This window comes from Tamandua tetradactyla, chromosome X (genome assembly GCF_023851605.1).
Source record: "Tamandua tetradactyla isolate mTamTet1 chromosome X, mTamTet1.pri, whole genome shotgun sequence".
Lineage (NCBI taxonomy): Eukaryota > Metazoa > Chordata > Mammalia > Pilosa > Myrmecophagidae > Tamandua > Tamandua tetradactyla.
The window spans coordinates 152,590,187-152,609,061 of NC_135353.1; the positions used below are offsets into that span (position 1 = coordinate 152,590,187).

Sequence of the window (18,875 nt, forward strand, 5' to 3'; positions counted from 1 at the left end):
TTTTTTACTTGTATTTTCCTTTGTAATGAAAGCAAAAGAGAGAAATATACAGTAAAAATTAATATCTAAGTTTTAAGGAATTCTTTCAATGAATATTTTTTAAATTCCAAGCAATAAGAAAGCATTGTGTCACAGCTCTCTTAGCATATATGAAAAAATGGCACATCTTAGAGTTGATAGTATTTTTTATTCAGTAAAATATGGTATTAATTTTGTTAAGGCTACAGAAGACTTTGCAGTGTTTTATGCATTCTTTGGCTTAATTTTAAGTCAAATAAAGATAACCAACAAAACTGCATATAACTAGGCTACCACTTCAGAAGACCCAGGATTTTTCACTCTGGGAAATAATAAATATGCCAGGAATATTGAATCTGGGTTTGGATTTAAATAAAAGAAACAGATATAAAAATTATTCCAAATTGTTCCGAAAGCATTTTAAGGGTAACTGAGGCTCTGGGTGAAATAAGATGTTTGAATATTGGGTTTCACATACAGGTCTCAAAAGCAGAAGTACAAGTTTGGCCAAGTTGGAAGGCAGACGTGAGGCCTCTGGCGAGAGCAGCTTCATGGGCATCCTGAGACACAGTGGGCTGAACAGTGTTCAGACTCATCCTGAACCACAATTGCCTCCTTTCCTCACCCAGCACTTCCCATGCGTTCCCCACGAGACACTGTTTCATTCTGGCAATGACCTGCAGTTTTCAAGCCCCAACTTTCTCTTCTCCACAGCCCAGAGGTTCCAGACTGAAACCAACACCTTTGACCTCAATTTAAAAAATAGAATTTTACATCTTATTTTACTTTCACTGGTTTCTATCCAGACCAGTGTGTAGAACGGGGGGGGGGGGGGGGGGGGGGGATTTGTCTTTCCTTTTCATGCATTATTCTGGGGTCTTAGCCAAAACATTTGGGTCTGTAAAATGACAGAGATTAATAAATTAGCTAGGTCACTGCTTGGCATTCTTTAATATCAACTAGCAAAGCATATTGCCAGAGTGGTTATTTTGAATTTCCTTATTTCAGAAAACTCACAGAACCTTCTCCAAAGGACAGTGGCTGCAGTTCCCTACTCAGGTAGTTTGGTTATCACCCCTGAGTAGGTTCTCAAATTTGCCTACAAATCAGAAACACCCGGAGGTGGGGAGAAGGGGCTTTTTCAAAGCTCTGAAAGCCCAGGCCAAAGTCCAGTCCAATTACAGCAGAATCTCTGAGGATGGTACCCAGGCATCTGTGTTCTTCTTAAGTGCCCCAACAATTCCAAGGTGCATCTAGGGTTGAGTACAACTGCTCCTGAACTCTCCTGTCCCATATGGAAGACAGTAGCCACACGGGCTCTTGAGAACTTGAAATGTGGCTAGTCCAAATAGAGATGTTTTGCAGGTGCAAATATTACCCACCAGATTCCAAAGACTTCATAGGAGAAAAAGAATGTAAAATAATCTCATTAATGAATTTTTATATTGATTATGTGTTAAATGATAATATTTTGGGTATGTTGGGTTAGAGGAAATAAATAATACCAACTGTTCTTTTTCCTTTTTTAATGTGGCTACTAGAAAATATAACATTACATGTATCTGTGATTCATATGTTTTCATAAGACAGCACTGCTCTGGAAGATACCTTCATGGGCCACTAGCTGGGTGAATATGGGCTCTTGTTTTAGTCCACCAAAACTGCAGAAATGCAATATACCACAAATGGAATGGCTTTTAACAATGGGGATTTGTTGGCTTACAAGCTTACAGTTCTGAGGCCATGAAAATGTCCAAATCAAGGCCTCATTACACCATACCTGGACTCCTCTGCCACATGGCCAGACACATGGCATCTGCTGGTCTCTTCCTTCTCTTCTGGGCTTTGTTGCTTCTAGCTTCTGGCTTCAGTGGCTTCCTCTCTGTTTCTGTGGCTTTCTCTTTCAGCTTCTGTCATCTTTCTCTCTTTCATCCTCTTATAAAGGACTCCAGTAAGAGTAAGATTAAGACCTACCTGGGGCATGCCTCAATGGAAAAAATCTAATCAAAAGGCCCCACCTATCTATCCATTTGGAAGAACTGGAGAAAGAACAGCAAACTAATCCCAAAGCAAGCAAAAGGAAAGAAATAACAAAGATTAGAGCAGAAATAAATGAAATTGAAAACATGAAAACAATAGAGAAAATCAATAAGGCCAGAAGTTGGTTCTATGAGAAAATCAATAAGATTGATGGGCCCTTAGCAAGATTGACAAAAAGAAGAAGAGAGAGGATGCAAATAAATAGGATCAGAAATGGAAGAGGAGACATAACTACTGACCTCACAGAAATAAAGGAGGTAATAACAGGATACTATGAACAACTTTACGCTAATAAATACAACAATTTAGAGGAAATGGATGGGTTCCTGGAAAGACATGAACAACCAACTTTGACTCAAGAAGACATAGATGACCTCAACAAACCAATCACAAGTAAAGAAATTGAATCAGTCATTCAAAAGCTTCCTAAAAAGAAAAGTCCAGGACCAGACGGCTTCACATGTGAATTCTATCAAACATTCCAGAAAGAATTAGTACCAACTCTCCTCAAACTCTTCAAAAAAATCGAAGTGGAGGGAAAACTACCTAATTCATTCTATGAAGCCAACATCACCCTCATACCAAAACCAGGCAAAGATATTACAAAAAAACAAAACTACTCAGAAATGGACAGCACAATACTACCCAATTGTAATGCAATTATGTTAAAACACTGAATGAAGCTGCATGTGAGGTATAGGTTTTTTGTTTTTGTTTTTTTTGTTTTTTTTTCTTTCTATTATTGTTTTAATTCTTATTCTGTTGTCTTTTTATTTCTTTTTCTAAATCGATGCAAATGTACTAAGAAATGATGAATATGCAACTATGTGATGTTATTAAGAATTACTGATTGTACATGTAGATTGGAATGATTTCTAATTGTTTTGTTAATTCTTTTTTTAATTAATAAAAAAAAAGATCAAAAAAAAATCAATAATTCATGTGCATTAAGCAACCCAGAATGTTAGTAAATATTGTAAAATTGTGAAAGTATTTAATGTTAATAAAACAGGTTATTTGTTTCTCTAAAAAAAAAAAAAAAAAAACAAAACAAAACTACAGGCCAATCTCTCTAATGAATATAGATGCAAAAATCCTCAATAAAATTCTAGCAAATCGTATCCAACAACACATTAAAAGAATTATACATCATGACCAAGTAGGATTCATCCCAGGTATGCAAGAATGGTTCAACATAAGAAAATCAATTAATGTAATACACCATATCAACAAATCAAAGCAGAAAAATCACATGATCATCTCAATTGATGCAGAGAAGGCATTTGACAAGATTCAACATCCTTTCCTGTTGAAAACACTTCAAAGGATAGGAATACAAGGGAACTTCCTTAAAATGATAGAGGGAATATATGAAAAACCCACAGCTAATATCATCCTCAATGGGGAAAAATTGAAAACTTTCCCCCTAAGATCAGGAACAAGACAAGGATGTCCACTATCACCACTATTATTCAACATTGTGTTGGAGGTTCTAGCCAGAGCAATTAGACAAGAAAAAGAAATACAAGGCATCAAAATAGGAAAGGAAGAAGTAAAACTATCACTGTTTGCAGACGATATGATACTATACATCGAAAACCCAGAAAAATCCACAACAAAACTACTAGAGCTAATAAATGAGTACAGCAAAGTAGCAGGTTACAAGATCAACATTCAAAAATCTGTAGCATTTCTATACACTAGCAATGAACAAGCGGAGGGGGAAATCAAGAAACGAATCCCATTTACAATTGCAACTAAAAGAATAAAATAACTAGGAATAAATTTAACTAAAGAAACAAAAAACCTATATAAATAAAACTACAAAAAGCTGTTCAAAGAAATCACAGAAGACCTAAATAGATGGAAGGGCATACCGTGTTCATGGATTGGAAGACTAAATATAGTTAAGATGTCAATCCTACCTAAATTGATTTACAGATTCAATGCAATACCAATCAAAATCCCAACAACCTATTTTTCTGAAATAGAAAAACCAATAAGCAAATTTATCTGGAAGGGCAGGGTGCCCCGAATTGCTAAAAACATCTTGAGGGAAAAAAACGAAACTGGAGGTCTCGTGCTGTCTGACTTTAAGGCATATTATGAAGCCACAGTGGTCAAAACAGCATGGTATTGGCATAAAGATAGATATATCGACCAATGGAATCGAATAGAGTGCTCAGATATAGACCCTCTCATCTATGGACATTTGATCTTTGATAAGGCAGTCAAGCCAACTCACCTGGGACAGAACAGTCTCTTCAATAAATGGTGCCTAGAGAACTGGATATCCATATGCAAAAGAATGAAAGAAGACCCATGTCTCACACCCTATACAAAAGTTAACTCAAAATGGATCAAAGATCTAAACATTAGGTCTAAGACCATAAAACAGTTAGAGGAAAATGTAGGGAGATATCTTATGAATCTTACAATTGGAGGTGGTTTTATGGACCTTAAACCTAAAGCAAGAGCACTGAAGAAGGAAATAAATAAATGGGAGCTCCTCAAAATTAAACACTTTTGTGCATCAAAGAACTTCATCAAGAAAGTAGAAAGACAGCCTACACAATGGGAGACAATATTTGGAAATGACATATCAGATAAAGGTCTAGTATCCAGAATTTATAAAGAGATTGTTCAACTCAACAACAAAAAGACAGCCAACCCAATTACAAAATGGGAAAAAGACTTGAACAGACACCTCTCAGAAGAGGAAATACAAACGGCCAAAAGGCACATGAAGAGATGCTCAATGTCCCTGGCCATTAGAGAAATGCAAATCAAAACCACAATGAGATATCATCTCACACCCACCAGAATGGCCATTATCAACAAAACAGAAAATGACAAGTGCTGGAGAGGATGTGGAGAAAGAGGCACACTTATCCACTGTTGGTGGCAATGTCAAATGGTGCAACCACTGTGGAAGGCAGTTTGGCGGTTCCTCAAAAAGCTGAATATATAAGAAACAATGATCATGCATCTATGTGATGATGTTAAGAATTACTGAGTGCATATGTAGAATGGTATGATTTCTAAATGTTGTGTTAATTTCTTTTTTTTTTCTTTCCGTTAATAAAAAAATTAAAAAAAAAAAAGCTGAATATAGAATTGCCATATGACCCAGCAATACCATTGCTGGGAATCTACTCAAAGGAATTAAGGGCAAAGACACAAACGGACATTTGCACACCAATGTTTAAAGCAGCGTTATTTACAATTGCAAGGAGATGGAAACAGCCAAAATCTCCATCAACAGAAGAGTGGCTAAACAAACTGTGGTATATACATACGATGGAATATTATGCAGCTTTAAGACAGGATAAACTTATGAAGCATGTAATAACATGGATGGACCTAGAGAACATTATGCTGAGTGAGTCTAGCCAAAAACTAAAGGACAAATACTGTATGGTCCCACTGATGTGAACGGACATTCCAGAATAAATTTGGAATATGTCATTGGTAACAGAGTCCAGCAGGAGGTAGAAACAGGGTAAGATGATGGGCAATTGGAGCTGAAGGGTTACAGACTGTGCAACAGGACTAGATACAAAAACTCAAAAATGGACAGCACAATAATACCTAATTGTAAAGTAATCATGTTAAAACACTGAATGAAGCTGCATCTGAGCTATAGGTTTTTGCTTTGTTTTGTTTTGTTTTTACTATTATTACTTTTATTTTTTTCTCTATATTAACATTCTATATCTTTTTCAGTTGTGTTGCTAGTTCTTCTAAACCGATGCAAATGTACTAAGAAACGATGATCATGCATCTATGTGATGATGTTAAGAATTACTGATTGCATATGTAGAATGGTATGATTTCTAAATGTTGGGTTAATTTCATTTTTTCCGTTAATTAAAAAAAAAAAAAAAGAGAAGAGGTAATTGGAGCTGAAGGGATACAGACTGTGCAACAGGACTGGATATAAAAACTCAGAAATGGACAGCACAATACTACCTAATTGTAAAGTAATCATGTTAAAACACTGAATGAAGCTGCATCTGAGCTATAGGTTTTTGCTTTGTTTTGTTTTGTTTTTACTATTATTACTTTTATTTTTTTCTCTATATTAACATTCTATATCTTTTTCAGTTGTGTTGCTAGTTCTTCTAAACCGATGCAAATGTACTAAGAAACGATGATCATGCATCTATGTGATGATGTTAAGAATTACTGATTGCATATGTAGAATGGTATGATTTCTAAATGTTGGGTTAATTTCATTTTTTCCGTTAATTAAAAAAAAAAAAAAAGAGAAGAGGTAATTGGAGCTGAAGGGATACAGACTGTGCAACAGGACTGGATATAAAAACTCAGAAATGGACAGCACAATACTACCTAATTGTAACGCAATTATGTTAAAACATTGAATGAAGCTGCATGTGAGGTATAGGTTTTTTTTTTTCTATTATCGTTTTAATTCTTATTCTGTTGTCTTTTTATTTCTTTTTCTAAATCGATGCAAATGTACTAAGAAATGATGAATATGCAACTATGTGATGATATTAAGAATTACTGATTGTACATGTAGAATGGAATGATTTCTAAATGTTTTGTTAATTTTTTTTTTAATTAATAAAAATGAAAAAAAAAAGGTCCCACCTACAAGAGGTTTATACCCACAGGAATGGATTAGCTTTAAGAACATGATCTTTTCCGGGGTACAAAAAACTTCAAACCATCACACCACTCTCAGCCAGTTTTCACAGCTGTAAATTGGGAACAATGCCACTTCCTAGTTTTCAGGACATTTATAGGGCACAAAGGGTCAAACAACCTGAATTCTAATCCTGGTTCCATCATCTATTAGCTGTATGACCTTGGGCAAGTTATTGTAATGCTCGATGCCTGTGTGCCCTCATCTGCAAAATGCAGATAAATGTTACATCTTATAGGGTTTGGTTTCTCATCTTAACAGGAGTTCAGTTTATAGAGTTCAGTAATTGGTAACTATAGGTACTATTAAATATGATCATCTCTATTAAGTGCCTGGCCCATTGGCTGGGCTCTTCCTCATGTGATACACTCTTACAAAAAAAATATTTTTGGAATGTGTTAAAGGCTCACTTCATAGAGCAGAAATACCTCCCATGGGAAATCAGGAGAGAAATGGGGATTTTGCCATATTATAAAGATGCTTGATCTATCCACACCTTCCAGTCACAGTTGAATGGTTCTCAGAATAGAGGGTGAAAACTCAGCTGAATCCATCTAATCAGGGAATTTGGAAATATAAGAATGAAATTTTAAACTCAATTCTACCATTCATTTTTGGATGCAACCAACTTTTTAAATTTTCTAATGCCTCAGTTTTGCCCTTGGCCAAGTAGGAAGACTGTCAATGTAAGTAATTCATCCATTTCTCTAAGGCACAGGTTTCACGGTTCAGGAAATCCAAGTCATGTGCTTTCACTGTGAAATCTGGATGACCCTTGTAAATCCTTGCAAACATCCCATAATCTCAGCTCTATTGTTAATTCTCCTTCTGGCAACCAATGGCAAGAACACGTGGATACTTGGAGAAGCTTCAGGAATCATTACTGCCAAAGCTCATGTGGGTGTGCTTCAAATTGCTACCATGAAAGCCAACTGGACCCTATCCATCATCCTTCAGGAAGTGGTTTTTCAAAAATCTGTGGCCCTCCTGAACAACTGCAAAATCAAATATTTATACACACCATCCATGTAAAATGGACACGGGGTGTGGGCAGATTCTGAAGTATCTTTGTGAGTATATTAACGTCTTTCTCGGGATGCACCTGTGGGATTGACATGTCAAAGAACTTATAGTTAGCCCAAAAAACCTATATTTAGTTGACAATCTTCTAAAGTAAATGCTTCTTTCCTCCTACAGCATTCAAGATAACTTACAGGAAGCTTTTCATAATGTGTTACATGATTTATGCTATAAAAATGCTCACTCCTCTGGCTTTCCACTCCTTTTTTCAGTCATTTCTATGCTTAGCATTTCCAGACTGTCACTCTACTCCTCATTCCCTGAAGCAAGTCAAAAATCTCGCAAATGGATTTCCATTTCTTTCATCTGCCCATCTCACGCTTGTCATCTCTCACCAACAGCCCTGTTCATTTCTTTAACAAGGCCAGGTTATATTTATTTTGTCTTTTTGGAACTTCACTCATAGCATCTCCAGATTTACTCTCCCCATTCCCTGCCTTTCCAACTTCAACTAAGATTCCACGTCTTCAAAATCAAATAGCAAGCTCTTCCACACACCACTTAGTATGTATTTATGAATCAAGACTCTATCTCTGTATGTTATTATTTTCAATCATTTTCACTGTTTGTAAATATTTTTACATCACGGCAAAAGCTGTATCATCTCTAATTGGGAACTGACCTTTAACTTCCTGCTTTCATAATAGGCACATCTGTAAATATATTTATTCTATGGTATAGATAATCCCAAAAGGCCTGCATTTAATCAGTTCAAGGGTTGGCACTGGCACAAATCTCTGCATACAAATCTCAGGTTTCATCTAATATCCTTATAAAGACATACTAACTGCAGGTAATGTGCTCATTACCCAGGGATTCTAGACAATGGACACTAAAAAACTGGGGGATGAGTGGACCCCTGGAGGTAATGTAACAGCCAACTTCACTTAAAACAACTAAATTAGGATGTATCAAAAGGCTGGAGTTAAATAAAACTCTACTTTTTTGAGGCCTGCCCCAGCAATTCTTACACATGCAGGGGTTAACCTTTCTTGTGAGGTGAATTCCTCAGGCAGCCTATTGAAATCAATGAATTATGCTCAGAATAATGTTTAATAAGTGCTTTAAAAAAAACACGTTTACTAAGGAAATCATTATCCCAAAACACAGTTAACTAAACAATTTTTTTAGTGTGTGATATTGGAATATATGTGCTATTTCACTACCTCATTAAATAACAACATCTAGCATTGGATTTAACAACTACTAGAACTTTGAAGTAGACAGTATTTCAAAATATCTGCAACATCTGTAATATGGTAAGAAAACTACGATCCCTTTTGGTGACAAAGACAGGCACTGCTAATATTATTGGGGTCTGTTGCCCACATTCATAAGTAATTAAATAAAATGTTAAAGTTGCATCAGAGGTTAGTGAAAATAAAGATGCATTTTTTTTCCATCCAAGCCCCTGAATTCTATCTACAGCCCTCTTGAGGGACTGTGAACTCCAAGTTAAGGATCACCTAGGGATAAGGGAAGGAAACAGAGAAGATAGGGAGATTGATAGAATTTTTTTAAGTGTTATATAGAGAGAATCTAGAGAATCTAAAATGACACTTTTTCTTTTTTTCACCGGTTTCCCTCTCTTCTTCTCTCTTTTAATGTACAAGTGATTTCAAAAATCCCAGTCCCCCAATGAACGTGTTGCCTCACCAATTACATTATCAAGACCTTCCAGGGTTTAGGATCATGCTCTAAGGTCTGGTAATAACAACTGGAGACACATACTAACATGCCATCCTGCGTTTTCACCCCCAGGTTTGCTCTCTCAGGACTGATAGCGACATTATATAATGTGACCATTTCTTGCTTCCTGTGTGACCACATGAAAAAGAGCCAGCATGATCTGAGAAAAACAGGAATCTGCTCTGAATGGGTGTACCCAGTTTATATAGTGGATTCACTCACTTGGGCTGGGTTTTCCAGGGAAATAAAAGGCTCTCCCATATGGATGGTTGGTGCTTAGCACTTCCCCACCACATCCCCATTTTTACAAGTCTGATGTCATTTGTTTCAAAGCACTTAATGGAACCAAGGCTCAATTTAGCACATCATTATAGTAGGCAAATGGTATGAGGAAAATGACAGAATTCACTATGTCTAAAATAATCTGTGCTCCCTAAGTATCAAATGACTTTTCAGAAGCTAAAGTTTTCAGCTTTCCATTAACTGCAAAAGATGATTTGGCTAGGAACAGTCATAGGAAAAACAAGATTGGGGGGGAGGGTGGTATTTAATTATAAGAAGCCCTTGAATTTCAGCCAGCAGGCACTTCCAAATAAATCATTGATCTATGAATCAATCACCTTTATCTGCTCATAAATACGTGGTCTTACTTTATCTTCTTTTCTGCTGGTGCTGTTTGTGCTTCAAAATAATAAAATACTTCATTTCTTTACAAAACATTGACCTAGATTGCCAATTCATAATAGAGATGATCTGAATCTACCTGAGTCGCTGCAAATGTTCTATCTCACCCGTCACCCCATATGTCTTAAGTGTTAATCCTGCTAAATTTTCATGTACTTGTTGATAAGCAATACATTATCATCTTCATGGATACATGGGGACAAATTGGAGTGGGGGGGCAGCTTGTAGGACACAAAATTTAAGGCGTTCAAACACATGAAGACAGTCAGGCTTTTAAAATATATATATCCTGCTCCTTGGAGAGAACAAGGAATAATTTCATTTTCTAAGCAGAAATCTGAGTCTTATATGCATGCCATTTAAAGAAGAAATTCACAAAGCCAGGTTGCTGACTTGAATAGAGGGCAGTTTTTCATCAGCCAGGCCTGTCAAATCCATTTTATTTTCACAAATTGGACAGTCATCCTGTGTGTTCCTTATTGGTCATAAGAAAATGAGATTCATTTGCTTGGTAGTACTGGGTTTTATTTTTGGACAGTCTCTCTCTTTATCAAGGGTGAGGAAAAAATACCTAGACAGTATTCAATATTTTTGAAAGCAGATGATACTTACAAAGGATAAAACCAAAATACAACTTAAAGCATCTTATAGGCGTTACCTCATGGATCTTAGAACTACAGAGCCAAAATGGAGGCGCAATGGACAAACATTTATTGAAGACCTGACATGAGCCAGGAACTGAAATGGGAATTCACATAGATCATGTCCCTTAGTCCTATACTCAAGAGAAATGAAAACAGAAACTCAAATAGATATTTATATTTATTGTAGCACCATTCACAGTATCCTAAACGTGGAAGCCACCCAAGTACCCATCAACAGATGAGTGAAGAAACAGAATGGAGTACATACACTCAATAGAATATTATTCAGCCATAAAAAGGAATGAGGGAAGAGGGGAGGAATAGGGAGTTATAGCTGAATGGGTGATGTACTGGTTTGAAAGGAAGTATGCCCCCTAAGAAAAGCCATGTTTTAATATAAATCCCATTTAATAAAGGTAGAATAATCCTTATACAATACTGTATATTTGAAACTGTAATGAGATCATCCTCCTGGTTGATGTGATTTAGTCAAGAATGGTTGTTAAACTGGATTAGGGGATGACATGTCTCCACCCATTTGAGTGGGTCTTGACTGGTTTACTGGAGTCCTATAAAAGAGGAAACATTTTGGAGAAAGGGATTCAGAGAGAGCAGAACGATGTAGCCATGAGATGCAGAGAGTCCACGAGCCAGCAACCTTTGGAGATGAAGAAGGAAAACACCTCCTGGGGAGCTTCATGAAACAGGAAGCCAGGAGAGTAAGTTGGCAGATGACGCTGTGTTCGCCATGTGCCCTTCCAGCTGAGAGAGAAGCCCTGACTGTGTTTGCCATGTGCCTTCTCACTTGAGAAAGACCCTAAACTTCATCGGCCTTCTTGAACCAAGGTATCTTTCCCTGGATGCCTTAGATTGGACATTTCTACAGACTTGTTTGAATTGGGACATTTTCTTGGCCTTAGAACTGTAAACTAGCAACTCATTAAATCCCCCCCTTAAAAGCCATTCTGATTCTGGTATATTACATTCTGGCAGCTAGCTAACTAGAACAGGTGAAGAGTTTCTATTTGAGGTGATGAAAAAGCAGGGCTAATGGGTATCAGTGATAGCAGCCCAATAATGTGAATATAATTAATACTACTGAATTGTACACTTCAACATGGCTGATGGAAAATTTTGAGTTTTATGTTTGTTATTACAATAAAAGTTTAAATTTTTTTTAAAAATCTATGAGATGGATATTCTTATCTCCATTTTAAAGAGAAAAAAACTGAGCTATGTGAGATCAGCAATTGGCCCAAGGTGACACGGAGGGTAAGTGAAAGGAACCAGGATTCAAATCCAGTTCTTATGGCTTCAAAATACATGCTCTGTACCAAAATATGAAATCTGTTGTGTAGCTGCTTGTTGGAGTGTACTTTGAAAATTATTGCTTTTTCTTTTTTTGTATATATATTTCACAATAAAAAAAACATTAAAAAAAAAAACATGCTCTGAGTGGCTTACAATGAGGGAAAAAAATGGAAATAACCTAAGTGGCCATATAGGAATTGCTTAAATGAATGATCGTATACAAAGCAGTCATGGCAAATAATGGTACAGAGCAGATTATAAAACAGAATATATTATATGATCCTTTTTGATATATAATTACATATATATATATATATTTGTATTTTAAAAGTTGTCATCTCTGAGTTGTGGGAAATCCATAAGTTTCTTCTAGTTGTTAATTTATAGGTGTTCTACAATGAGCTTGTATTATCAGGATGGAATGATAAATAGATGGTTGGATGGATGGGTAGGTAGATGGACAGATAGATATAGAATATATAGAAAGAGATAGAATTCAAAGACAATATCTTAAAAAAAGATATAGAGAAGACTGTCAGCACATCTGATATTCAGAAAGCTCTACCTATACACATTAAGAATCTATCTATACACTGCAAAATACTTGCAAGAACCACAATGAGATATCATCTCACACCCACCAGAATGGCCATTATCAACAAAACAGAAAATGACAAGTGCTGGAGAGGATGCAGTGAAAGAGGCACACTTATCCACTGTTGGTGGGAATGTCAAATGGTGCAACCACTGTGGAAGGCAGTTTGGCGGTTCCTCAAAAAGCTGAATATAGAATTGCCATACGACCCAGCAATACCATTGCTGGGAATCTACTCAAAGGAATTAAGGGCAAAAACTCAAACGGACATTTGCACACCAATGTTTATAGCAGCGTTATTTACAATTGCAAGGAGATGGAAACAGCCAAAATCTCCATCAACAGACGAATGGCTAAACAAACTGTGGTATATACATACAATGGAATATTATGCAGCTTTAAGGCAGGATAAACTTATGAAGCAATAACATGGATGGACCTAGAGAACATTATGCTGAGTGAGTCTAGCCAAAAACTAAAAGACAAATACTGTATGGTCCCAATGATGTGAATCGACATTCGAGAATAAACTTGGAATATGTCATTGGTAACAGAGTTAAGCAGGAGTTAGAAACAGGGTAAGATAATGGGTAATTGGAGCTGATGGGATACAGACTGTGCAACAGGACTAGATACAAAAACTCAAAAATGGACAGCACAATAATACCTAATTGTAAAGCAATCATGTTAAAACACTGAATGAAGCTGCATCCGAGCTATAGGTTCTTGTTTTGTTTTGTTTTGTTCTTACTATTATTACTTTTATTTTTTTTCTCTATATTAACATTCTATATCTTTTTAGGTTGTATTGCTAGTTCTTCTAAACTGATGCAAATGTACTAAGAAACGATGATCATGCATCTATGTGATGATGTTAAGAATTACTGATTGCATATGTAGAATGGTATGATTTCTAAAAAAAAAAAAAAAAATGGACAGCACAATACTACCTAATTGTAATGTAATTATGTTAAAACACTGAATGAAGCTGCATCTGAGCTATAGTTTTTTTTCTTATATATTTTTGTATTTTTATTTTTATTTTTTCTCTATATTATCATTTTATTTCTTTTTCTGTTGTCTTGCTATTTCTTTTTCTAAATCGATGCATATGTACTAAGAAATGATGATCATACATCTATGTGATGATATTAAGAATTACTGATTGCATATGTAGAATGGAATGATTTCTAAATGTTGTGTTAGTTAATTTTTTTTAATTAATAAAAAAATATAAAAAAAAAATACTTGCAAGAAGTTCAGAAAAAAATCTGCCTCTATCTACATCTATCTATACATTTGCTGATATATTATTTTCTCATTAGATATATCTACATATTTAGATAGACAGAAAGATGTTAGATAGAGAATGAAAGAATACCCAATCATTTATAGATAGAGAATGATAGCATAACAATGCAAAGCAAATATAGAAAAATGTTAACAATTGGAGAATCTGAGTAAAGGATACACGGGAGTTGCTTGTGCTGTTCTTTCAACTTTTGTATGAGTTTGAAATTACCTCAGAATAAAAACTTGAAAGAACTAACTGAAATTCTATATGTTAAACATGTAAGTCTGGTGCTCTCCTTGACACTTGAAGCAACAGCCCCGTGATCACTTTGTGAATTCCTCCTTTACAGGGCTTGTCACAGAATGACTCAGGATCAATTTAGTTGTAACTTTCCCACAGCATAGAAATATTTGGGAAGGCTCCCACTTTGTTTCACAAGACCAGCAAAAATCCTAGTAACAGAAATTGACAAACCTAGCACACAAAAATCCACAGGCCAAAATCCCAATCAACATCATTCCTGTTAACCCTAAAGAACACCGAGGGCTCTATCTGAGATCCTACAAAAGTTATACTCACTAAATTTACTTTCCAGAAACCTAAAACCTGCAGATGGTTCCTAGGCCAGATAAGTCCTGAAACCCAGAGGGGCCAGTCTCTTCAAGAACATCAACCAGTTCCATCCCCCTATCCCATATTGTCTACACTCCTTTTCAACATGGAAAAAATTAGAATGGGCATAACCCAAATATTCCTAAAGACTGGAAGAAGGCTCAAAAGGAGTTATAACATAGAAGTTAGGATTTAACAAATGAGTAGGACTACTAAATCATTATATTGATATTTCTTTTTGGTCTCCAGTGTCTTAAAGCAGGTAGTATTTCAGAATTCCTGAAATTGTGGAATGGTAACCCACACCAAACTTTGAAATCTGTTCTATAATTATTTGTTAAAGTGTACTTAGAAATTTGTTGCTTATATATATATATATATATATATACATGCTATATTTCACAATAAAAAATGTTGAAAAAAATCCAAGGGCCAATAAATCATCATAACTATAGATACAAAAGTAGGAAACAATATATTAGCTTATTTAATTCTATCAATGTCTTAAAAGATAATAACCCATTTGTAGGTAGGCTATATTTCAAAATTATAAAGTTAGTTCGTCATGAGGAAATCTAGAGAAATTAAAAGAGAGACTCCATCTGATTCTCTTGATAGATGGTAAAAAGGACTGTTTCTTGAGTAGCATCTTTTTGCAAACTAGAAATAGCAGAACACAATAAAAAATATCTGTCAAAAAACATAGAGAAAATATATTATGGGGGAAGGGAATATTATAGGCCTTCCCACCCAAGCTAAGAAAAATATTACACCCACTATCATCGCTATTATTCAGCACTGTTCTGGAGGCCCTGGCCAATACAATAAGACAAGAAAAAGGAAAGCAAAAAGCAACTTTATGTTTAACTATCAAAAAAATTCAAAAGGTAGAATGCTCACCTTCCCTGCAGGAGACCCAGTTCGATTCCCAGACCATACACCCCCCAAAACAACATAAATCCAAAAGAAGCCACCAAAAAGCTATTAACTAATAAGACAATTATATTCAGATCCAATGTAAATATATTGAAGCTTTTCTTTACATCAGGAATCAGAGGCTGGAAGACTTTTTCCATTAAGGGCAAGATAATACACATTTTAGTCTTTGTGAGCTACCTGGTCTCCATCATAGTGCAAAAGCAGCAATAGATAATGCATAAATGAATGGATGCAGACATGTTTCAATAAAAATCTATTTGTAAAAATAGGCAGGGGTCTAGATTTGGGTCACAAGCCATAGTTTGCTGATCCCAATTTTATACCAAAAAACACTTTATGGAGAGAGGTTATCATTTAAAAAGGCAAGAGAATATATAAAAGTCTAGAAATTAACTTCCTAAAGGGCAATTTGACTATATGTATCAAAAAATAAATTATGAGTATTCTTTCAACTCAATAATTTCATTTCTGCAAATTTATGCTAAAGACATTTTAGATAAGTACATAAAGATGTTTATACAAGGATATTATTTATTATAATATTATTTATAATAAGAGATCTATTACCACAAAACTGTCTACAAGGAATGTGCAATTTTTTAAACAGGTTATAGAATAGTGTGCATAATACCAGCTAATTTTTTTTTTTTTACATGGGCAGGCACCAGAAATCGAACCCGGGTCCTCTGGCATGGCAGGCAAGCATTCTTGCCTGCTGAGCCACCGTGGCCAGCCTTTTTTTTTTTCAGGCAAGCATTCTTGCCTGCTGAGCCACCGTGGCCTGCCCTACCAGCTAATTTTTTAATATATGGATATGCATATGTACCACACATGGAAAAAAATCTGAAATGATATAAAACCAACTGCTTTATTAGCAGTTATTTCTAGGTGTGTATTTATGGGTGCCTTTCTACTTTTTACATGTTTGTATTGCTCTTTATTATTTTCCCAGTTGAGCCTGGAAATAAATTTTTTCACCTTTAAAAGGGAGCAAACCAATAACAACAACACAAAAATCTCTGTGCTGCTCTAAACAATTTACCCTCATTTCTATGAACTTTGAAGGAACCTATATACAGTATCCTCCTCAAAGCACATCAATAATTATTTTAATTTTTACATTAAGACATCCCCAGAAAGCCCTTTAAAGTATTCTAACATCCTCATACCCTGAAGATAGAAATCTTTTGACTATAATATAAAAGGAGCATCTATCTGGAATCCTTGTCTTTTCTTTTCCTTCAGTGATATCTTTGCAAGCATGATTGTGTGTGTGTGTGTGTGTGTGTGTGTGTGTGTGTAAACATCTGTCTATCTAGGAAGAAAAGCAGCCAGAGAAGAGAAACAGGAAATGGAGAAGAATGGTAGATGAAGGACCAACATAAGTTAACATCCTACTGGGAAATAAGTTTTAGTAAATTCATTCTTCAAGGTCTTATTTATAGCTCTACAGTGCTGGGGATCTTCCCTCTTGGATTAGGGAAAAACTGACATTCTTGTGAATTCTCATTGATAATTTACCAAGACTAACTAAGTTTGGGTCTCCTAGTAGAAAATATAAGTCCATGTGATTTATACCTATTGTAACATATAAGCATATTTTCCTTACAATTGACAATACATATCAAATTATTTTGTCAACAGTTGCACATGTTATAAAAATATATAAATTGATGCAAATTTAATCTTCATGTACTTAAAAACCTTGGGAAAATGGGACTGGAGAATAAATAAAAAAGACAATTCTTATAACTTAAGAAACCTTTTTTAGGTGTTACTAAGAAGTACAGGCATAACTTACAGTTGGCAAGAAGAGCACACAAAAAAAAAACCTATTTTGTCTTTTCAAAACAGTTATCTTGCCTGGCCTTGAAATGTTCCTGCTTCCCTCCCAAATTGGCCTTGTTCAACAGCTCAGCATAAAAATTAGATCCCATGCAAACAGAAGATTGTCTAGTAACAGACATTTCCAACTTTTGATGTGTGTGCGTGTGTACACATATATGTGAATATGTGTATATGAGCTAGTCACTGGCAGACAGTCATAAGGAAAAAGAGTCTCCCACAAGCAATTTAGAAACTAAAAGGAATGATATGACAAATACGAGGTCATCCAGAGTTCTCAAATGTGATTATCAAAAAAACAATGAGCTATTAAGTATATTTTGTAAGCCATGAAAATCTAGGACACATGAGCAAAAGATGAGGCTTAGTCTGAACACAACACACAACTAAGTATACTGATACAACACAATTTTAGTTATCTATTTCTTTGTTCCCCAACTCAATCAAATGCAAGCTATTTACCCTTCATTCAGCACTAGAATTATTATCATATATTAACATTACAACCTATGCTAGGACTACAATGAGAGCTGGGAGGTTGGAATTCCACAAACTTTCCTTTAAATCTTCCATTTAAAAAATTCTTGGAAATTAATTTACTATAGTTAGAAAGTGAGCAGTCATGTTTCAAATACCAAAATATGTTTTTCTTGTACAATATTGCAAACCCCAGAAAAGACTTACCCTTCAACTTGAGGTCAACATTATGTCTCAGCCAAGGATAAACCCCATAGCTCGGCATATCTTCAGGAATTGGATTTTTGTGTATCCAGCCATCACAAGCAAACTGGAAGAAATTATCACAAGGATCCACAGACAGATTTACTTTATTCAAGATGTCAGCAGCTATTTAAAAAGAAAAATCAAAAGATAAATAACAATTGCTAAATGTTGTACACAATTCTTTTCCAAATTAAACAGCTATTTCATATCAACCAATTCCCAAGCCTTGCCTTTTATATTTCCCCTCAAATGACTCTCTGAATCAACTTCACATATTAAATTACTGCATTCTGAGTGAGTTGGTAAAAGTTTGGTGGTATTATTGTTACTAGTTTCTGCAGGACTGCCCCTAACATCAGTGGGGAATGGGACAGGGGGACAAAAGGAGTCTGTGTTGGATTGCTTGCGAAAATAAGTGCAACTATTCCTTCCATCCCATTTGTATTTCTGTAAAGGGACTTTGCCTCTCCTCCATCAAGTAGTAGGATCTATTTCCCCTGTCTGAAGTTGGCCTGGCCTTGTGACTTGCTTTGACCAACACAATGTGGCAGAAGTGACTTTTTGTGAGTTACAAAGCCTAGACCTTAAGAGACCTTCCATTTTAACTTCCTTAGAATGGAAACCTGAGACTGCCCTTTAATGAAACTTCCTGGAGCATGAGAGGTCACATGGAGGAGAACCAAGTCAACACCAACTGCCAGATATGTGACTGAGGCATCATGGCAACCT

At 35.5% G+C, this 18,875-nt stretch overlaps 1 protein-coding gene across 5 annotated transcripts in view; it reads right to left on the reverse strand.

The window, feature by feature from the left end:
- Positions 1–18,875, reverse strand: part of PHEX (phosphate regulating endopeptidase X-linked) — a 291,954-nt gene that overhangs the window by 251,929 nt on the left and 21,150 nt on the right. For all 5 annotated transcript variants that reach the window (XM_077146746.1, XM_077146741.1, XM_077146742.1 and 2 more), the window contains one exon: positions 18,108–18,269. In XM_077146746.1, the coding sequence (XP_077002861.1) occupies positions 18,108–18,269 (162 nt within the window). The remainder of the gene's footprint in view (positions 1–18,107; positions 18,270–18,875) is intronic.